The sequence below is a fragment of the Eschrichtius robustus genome, chromosome 3 (assembly GCF_028021215.1).
Source record: "Eschrichtius robustus isolate mEscRob2 chromosome 3, mEscRob2.pri, whole genome shotgun sequence".
Lineage (NCBI taxonomy): Eukaryota > Metazoa > Chordata > Mammalia > Artiodactyla > Eschrichtiidae > Eschrichtius > Eschrichtius robustus.
In genome coordinates, this window is record NC_090826.1 from 25,756,496 (window position 1) to 25,764,613 (window position 8,118).

Genomic DNA, 8,118 nt, shown 5'->3' on the forward strand with positions numbered 1-8,118 from the left:
CTCCAGTTGCTTCCGTGTCTTGGCTATTGTAAATAGTGCTGCTATGAATACTGGGGTGTATGTATCTTTTCGAATTACAGTTTTCTCCAGATATATGCCCAGGAGTAGGCTCGCTGGATCATATGGTATCTCTATTTTTAGTTTTTTAAGAAATCTCCATAGTGGCTGCACCAGTTTACATTCCCACCAACAGTATAGGAGGGTTCCCTTTTCTCCACACCCTCTCCAGCATTTATTATTTGTAGACTTTTTTATTTTTTTGGCTGCACCTCATGGCTTGCAGGATCTTAGTTCCCTGACCAGGGATCGAACCCAGGGCCCCGGTAGTGAGAACGCTGAGTCCTAACCACTGGACCACCAGGGAATTCCCTTGTAGACTTTTTGATGATGGCCGTTCTGACTGGTATAAGGTGATACCTCATTGTAGTTTTGATTTGCATTTCTCTAATAATTAGTGATGTTGAGCATCTTTTCACATGCCTATTGGCCATCTGTATGTCTTCTTTAGAGAAATGTCTATTTAGTTTTCTGCCCTTTTTTTAAGATTCTGTACACCTACAACACACACATTTTTTAAAAATATTTATTTATTTATTATTATTTATTTTTGGCTGCGCTGGGTCTTAGTTGCGGCATGCAGACTCTTAGTTGTGGCATATATGCAGGAACTAGTTCCCCGACCAGGGGTCGAACCCTGGCCCCCTGCATTGGGAGCACAGAGTCTCACCCACTGGACCACCAGAGAAGTCCCTTCTGCCCATTTTTTTATTGGGTGGTTTGTTTTTTTGTTATTGACCTATACAAGCTGTTTGTATATTTTGGAAATTAAGCCCTCATCGGTCTCATCGGTTGCAAACATTTTCTCCCATTTTGCAGGTTGTCTTTTCGTTTTGTTTATGGTTTCCTTAGCAAGGTCTGTTAGTGCTGGACTGACTCACCACTCATCTCCAAGGGATTCGGAACAGTTAACGGTTTGCCCAGGTTAAAAGCAGAATCGGGACTAGACTGTCCGGTTTATAACTGACATTTTGGTCTTTTTCCTTTGGGGTTATGTCATTTTAGGTAAAGATCTCGGCTCTCCTCTTTCAGATCAAAGAGAGATCTGATCATATTACTTGTGTTTATAAATGCTAACATAACTCAGGGAAGGAAAAAATAGATTGTTTCATGGACCCATAGAAAAGCACTCAAAGTTTACTCTTCTCCCTCCTTTCTTCTTGCCACCATAGGCTTGGATAAAATTGAGTTTCTCCAGAGCCATGAGAACCAGGAGATCTACCAGAAGGCCTTTGACCTCATTGAGCACTACTTTGGCGTAGAAGATGATGATAGCAGCCTGGCTCCCCAAGTGGATGAAACGCAACAGCAGTTTATCTTCCAGCAGCCTGAGGCCCCCATGGAGGGCTTCCAGCTATAATGTCTGCCTCCGGGGAGGGGAGGGGATGGGAAGCACCACCAACCAGCGGAAAAGCAGCCCTCTGGTGGGCGGGAAGCCAGCCCCCCCACCATCAGCCACCACACACCTCTGCTGCCCTGGAAACTGTGCTCTTGACCTGCTCCGCCCCCTTCCCTGGAGGGAGCACCCTCTGGACAGACAGAACCATCTGAGGCTCACATTTGGGTTTTGTGACAAGAAGGGGACGTGTTGGGTTTTTCTTCCTTACACTAGATTTTGGCTGCACATATGTCTTTAACCCAGGAGCCCAGGGGTAGACAAAGGAGGACTGAGGTAATCAATTTTGCACCTTTTTTATTTTTTATTTTTTTTCTTTAGTGGTGACTTCCTTCCCTTTTATCTTCCTTCATCCTTCCCAGTCCTCTGCCCTGATCTCTGTAACTCTTATCTTGGGTACTTGAGCAGATGGAATATTCCACAGGTCGGGGGTGGGAGGGGAGGGGAGAAATCCAAAACAAAGTGTTCTTGCTCTGACAGAATATTAATCTTGTATGCTTGGATTGCGTTATTTAATTTTTTTTTCTTTTGCACATTTTTCTTGTATTACGATTGCTCTTTCCCAGAGCCATGAGTTCCTGGTTTTAGGAATCCCAGCTGCCAGCATTGTCTGGGACTAGAGGCTGAGGGGGAGGTCACCACGAGACAAAGGCCCCTCCCTCCCTTTAACCCCTTGCCCAGACCTCTTAAGTTTGGGAGATCCCCTTCACTCTCTTGGGGCATGTACACCAGTGGGAGTGAGGGGAGAGGAACACAGGCCTTCAGACGGGGCTTCCCATGTGTCGCTACTGATCCCATGTTTCCTACCCACCTTCCAATGGTGCGACCCAACTTCATTTGTTTACTTGAAAATTCCCCTCAGAGTTGAGATGAACCTCTGGGGTAGCTGTATTTTCTCCTAAGCACATGACAGAGGGCTGTGGTCCTTCCTTTCTCTTGAGGAGAAAGTCCTTGCTCTGGTGACCCATAAGTTGCAGAGGAGCTTGGAGTGAGAGTGTCATGTATTGGGATAGCCAGTGGATCCCTGCCTTTGGCCTTTCTTCTTATTCTTCCTCTTCCGTAGTTGGATCATGTATATTTTACTTCCAAAGGAGAGAATGTCAAAAAGTTCTGTATTTTTTTATATTCTATATATTACGTAGGTCAACCTTAATTGGTCTCAAGAGGAAGAACTGTCTCTGTAATTTCTGTGAGTAGGATACTGTGAGGAAGACCAAAAAGAGATGTGGAAGCTCTTTTGCTCAGGAAGCCTGACCTTGATCCTTCTCCTCTCTGCTTGGGTTCCGGGCCACCACCAGGGGCCAACCCTTAGCTCTGGAACCTTTATATAGCAGGGCAGCCTGGTCTGATTGTCCTAGTACCTGAATGGAGCAAGGATGGCCCCAGGGCCCGGTGAAGTCTACCACTCGAGTCCTTACCACTGAGCATCCTGCTTACATCAGGAAACCCAGAAAGCAGTCTGCCTCCTCAGATTCAGTCTCAAACGCCCTTGTCCACATAAGTTATCACAGATGGCTGCCGTGTCTCCTATCCGAGAAATTTAGCAGCCTCAGGACTTTTTTTGAGTGATTGATGTCTTCCCTGATTGGGATCCTTGTACATGGTTTGGATTTTACCCTTCCTGTGACAAATATAATCCTAATGGCTTTTCTTTCCCCTTTGAGTAGAGCTACTGCAGTGCCTCAATGGCTTGCCTGTGTGCTTCAATGGATTACATGTGGTAGTAAAGCCCAGGTGTTGGGGGTGGGGTGGAGGAAGTTGTTGGCTAAGTGTAGGCCAGTGGTGGAGCTGAAGGCACAATCTGCCCTGTCCCTGCTTCCTCACAGAGGTTGGGCAGAGGTGCCCTACTCCAAACTGTATTTTCCCTTCCCCAGAAACAATGCCATTCTTGCTCCCATTCCTCCACATCCCCCTCTGGCTCAGGTGAAATCCATGCCACTCTGCTTACAGATAAAACGTTCAGTTGTTTTTGGCCACTGGTCTTGAATTTGCCCTCTGTTTCCAGTGTTGAGATCCAACTCCAGAGGCATTTTCTGAGAAAGGTGGTTGGGGCTGGTGGCTATCACTGAAAAGTGACACCAGTGCTGTACTGCCTAAGTGAGTCAGATGCTGCTCTGCAGGTTGGGCATGGTAACTACCAACCCCACTCCCCCAGGTAGGCAAGGCACAGGACCCTCTTCACTTGGCCTGCCGACTCCATTACAAAACCATTTTCCTACAGATCAAAAGAAAGCCACCCCCCACCCCTTGTCCTTGTCCAAAGGGCAGAGCATTTTATTTTAGTAAGATCTACTTTGTACATCTCTAGCAATAATTAAGTCCCTGACATTGGGGCCAAATTCTTATTGTGAGACATACACATCCTGCCTTCCCCAGCTGTTCCTCCCAAATCTACTTTTGCTTCAGATCCTGGGCCATGCACCAAAGAGAAGACTCTATTGATCATCGGCTACTGCTCGAAGCCTGTTTTCTACAAGGACTCCAAAGGCTGAAGTCTCCCAGGGCACATGAGGACAAATTTCTCTTCAGATAAACATGGCCTCTAGGAGCTTTCCTTTGTTAGTGTCTTCCTCAGACCGTGCTTTCCCGTTGTATTCCTCTGACCCCCTCTTCAGTCAACAGGTGAAGTTCTTCCAGCCCACAGAGGCAGTAACATCATCTTTTGTGTCTCCTTCTCTCCTCTGGCCATCTTGGGAAGCAAAATATTATTTCTTTTTAGCCCAGGCTTGACAGCCACTCTTCGTGGGCAGTCCCTATCTGGACTCCAGACCCTGGCCTAGGTGAAGTCAGAGCTTTCTGACAGATTTCTGAATGGATGTTACAGGGATGGAGGGGCTCCCCAACCTGCTGTAGGGAGTAGCCTGAGAAGACTTGTGTTTGCAATCTTAATACTTTGGCACATAGCTATGTCCATTTTAAGATCTCTGGTGGGTTGGAGATACTTAGGTGTGGATTAAGGGGACAAGGAGCCTTTTTCTTAGCTAAAGTGTTCAAATACTGTTTTGAACCGTGTCAGCTATTCTTTATTGGGAGCCCTTCTGGGCATCCCACACCCATGTCTTCTTCTCTAGTATTAACAGGCTCTCTGGTCTTAGAAGCCTGCCTTCAGTTCTGAGCTATCCCCAGTGACTGACTGGCCATGGTATTGGCTGCAACCTCGTTAGAACCACATAGGTTCCACCCTTACCTGGCTAGCCTAGTTACTTGAGGCAGTGGGTACAAAAGACCCTTCCAAGTAACAGGTGTTGATGACTTCAGCTTTCAGGGACCCTTTGTGTTCCTCCTTACCTAGAACCTTTAGGTCTACTCCTGTTTTCTTTTCCCGGGAAGCCTCTTTCCAAGAGCCCTATTTAGAGCTGAACTGCACAGATTATAGCTGCTACCACACTTAAGGAAGAGCGAAAGAAGGCTTTCAGGCACTGACCTTCATTTTCTCTTAAGCCAAACCAGTTTAATATGAAAACTCTAGCAGAATGAACTAGATTTCCACTTTCTCATGTCTGCCTACCCTCCCCCTACACTGTACAATTACCCGTTTCCAGCAAAATAGAAGGGAAGGAGATGAACGCCTAGCAATACTTCCCTCCTTCTCCCACATGCCCTTCTTTGAAGGCCTCAGCTTATTTGTTCAGGCCATGTCTCTTCTCTCCAAGACTCACTCAGCTTGATAGGCATCATCTTGAATATTCCTCAGTAGATTCATCTTGTGGGCTTGGCTTCTGGATTCTCAGCTGAAGGCAAGGAGCCAGATTCTCCAGGTCCTTGCAGGCACTACAGGGACCCATGGGGAGAAGAGGCTGGCTGGGGACCTCAGGATTGTGTGTGCCTGTCTGCCTCCCTGGCAGGCTGAGGAAGGGTGCAAGGCTCGGTGCACTGAACCATAGGAAAGCCTCACAACCAGTAGCAACATCTTCCAGGTAGGACTATCCTAGAAATAAGTGCATGTGAGACTGAGAAATTGCTCAGAGTAGGTTTTTTCCATAGCCGTTTTAGGATTGCACATTTTAGACCAATCTTGTCCAGTGTTTTTTCTGTCTTAACTTTTGTATTTTTTGTTAAGCCAACAAGCTGAGAATTTGGCCCTGCGGGGATCCACGTGGTAGGCAATAGCTGCTCTTTGGCCAAGGCCTTCATAAAGGATTCAGTCATCCCATTGGCTGTTCCCTAGCCCCACCCCCAGATGAAGACCATGGTAAGGGAAGAATTTTGAGGTCAGTACAAACCAAGTAAGTCTGTTAATTAAAGCTGTTAGTTTTCCTCTGAGAGGGCATTTTGCATCAGGCCTGGGCTACATGCAGAATCAAACCTGGCTGTGAGTTAGAAGAGGCACCATTAAATTTGGGGCCCAGAACACCCCAGGAGAAAGGTGTAGTGTGTCATAAAGGTCTGCAGTGCATTTGGGCGCACCTCACTACTTCTGGGCCAGCCTGACTGCTGATGTCCACATTAGCACATACCTGAACCCCTCCGCTAAACTCTAGCCCTGCTCCCCTATGTAGGTCAGATGTTCGGCCTCTGGGTTTGGGAAGAGAAAACTCTGCCATGGCGACAATCCTCAGGCCCTGGAGTTGGGTATTGGCTCTTTTAGCCAGATTTGTGGGAATTGCCTTTGATTGAACCACTAAAGAAGCAAAGGGGTATGAGGTCCCAGTTACCCAAGACAGACCAGATGTCCCTCAAAAACAGCTTGGGTTCCCAGCTATAGACCTTAGGAAGGTGAATCAAACCTTTTCCCTCACTAGTTTTTCTTTCCAAATTTATTTGCTTTTAAGAACTATAAACTCTGGCTATTGTTTTCCATGTTCTCAGGGCCCCTGGGTAGACAGACAAAGCTTGATGATTTCAGAGCAGATACAGGCCAAGAAACCATGGCATTGAGTGTGCTGAGTCCAGACAAATGATATTTATATACACATCCAAATTTGAAGAGAAAATGTATTTCTTTAGGTTTCAAACACTGTAATAGATATAAAGCAAAAATAAAAACCTGTTGCAAAGTTCTAAATCGTGTTCTTTGGAGTGATCCTAGACTGGATTTTTTGGAAGTCAATGAAGTGAGGGTGTTTAAACTTTTGACCGAACAGTGGAATTAAGAATTGTTACAGCCTGCTTCTGCTATGAAGAATTTTTAAAATCAGCTTTATTGAAATATAATTGACGTACAGTAAATGGCACATATTTAAAATGAACAACTTGTTAAGTGTTGACATATTTGCATCCATGAAACCATTACCACAGTCAAGAAAATGAACATGTCCATCACCTCTAGAAGTTTCCACATGCCCCTTGGGAATCCCTCCTTTCTGCCTAACCCCCAGCAACCACTGATGGAAGCTCTGTCTCTCACTATGGTTTAATTTGCATTTTCTAGAGTTTCTGTAAGATTTTCACATTTCATCACCACTCCACAGCCCTTTGAGCCCAAAGTAGTTCACAAACTCCTCACTTTGGTTTAGATCAATTCCTAAAGCGGCGATTACAGACTAGCAGCCAAAAAGTTGATACAACCCAAAAGGAGAGTTTTGGTTGGCTGACAGAGTACGTTTTAAGTTTTAATTCGTTGCCAACATTAAAAGATGTGTCTATATTTTAAAAATATCTGGCACTCCTGGGCCTGAGTTTCCGCATGAAAACAATCTGCAAGAGCTCTATTACCGGTCACCATCACCACCACTCCCAACCACCACTCCCAGAGGGCTCCCTAACTGACTCTGGCAGGCGCTAATATTGTTGCCATTTTCTCTTACAGCAAAGAAGAAAGTAACTTTTTTAACCCATGTTTCTATCAAATTTTCTTATTCCTTGCCTGTCTGTTCTTCTCATTACCCAGCTGGCCCCTGGAGACCACTGTTGACCCTTCCTGGTGCACCACTCCACCTCTCACCCCATGTGTACCTTGTTATATTATGTTCTTTATCTCTGCCTAGAACACCCTCTTCCTATGGAAATCCATCAAGGCCTGATTCATATGTTACCTCCTCAAGAGATTTCCCACATGCTTTTCTGGAAATAATGAGGGCCTTGGTTTTGAGAGACTTGAATTCCAATGCTTTCTGAGCTTGAGTTCCACCTTTATACTGTTACACCAATATTGCCTCTCAGTGTCACCTGGTAGACACTGCCTAAGTGGCGGGAAAGAGCACTGCGCTGAAGTCTCTTCAACTAGGGGAAATATTTAACATCTTACGAGCCCTAAAACGATGCCCAATTTGCACAACAATTTAAAACATTCTCTGCCTTCTCAGCCCCCAGACTGTTGCTAGGCTTTAGGACTAGAGTATTTAGCCAACAGTTCTTGAACGTTCAGTGAGTTGTAAGTAAATAATTTCAACACCTCATCGCTAATGCTGTAATAGAACTCTGTCTAGACCCAGGGAGCTAGGACAGACTGCAGAGTACTGAAAAGGTTCTGAAGTGAACTTTGAGCTCAGTGGGCCTCAAAAGATTGTTTTACCAAGAAGGGAATTTTGGAAGGTAGAAAAGCACCTGCAAACACCTGGGAAGTCCTGGAGATAGTAAAAGTAGAGATGTAACAAAAAAGGCAGAGGGGTTGGGCAGGATTGGCTGGAAACAGAAGCCAAACAAACCATTTAGGCATTGAATTCCGGGCACATGGGTTGCTGGGTTTTATTCCATTATCTATAGACAAATAGATAAAGAATTGT

General features: G+C 45.5%; 1 protein-coding gene across 3 annotated transcripts in view; it reads left to right on the forward strand.

Moving 5' to 3' along the window:
• KPNA6 (karyopherin subunit alpha 6) overlaps positions 1-6,449 on the forward strand; it is a 53,585-nt gene extending 47,136 nt beyond the window's left edge. For all 3 annotated transcript variants that reach the window (XM_068539388.1, XM_068539389.1, XM_068539390.1), the window contains one exon: positions 1,230-6,449. In XM_068539388.1, coding sequence (XP_068395489.1) covers positions 1,230-1,417 — 188 coding nt within the window. In that variant the 3' untranslated portion in view covers positions 1,418-6,449. The remainder of the gene's footprint in view (positions 1-1,229) is intronic.
• Positions 6,450-8,118: the final 1,669 nt, after the last annotated feature.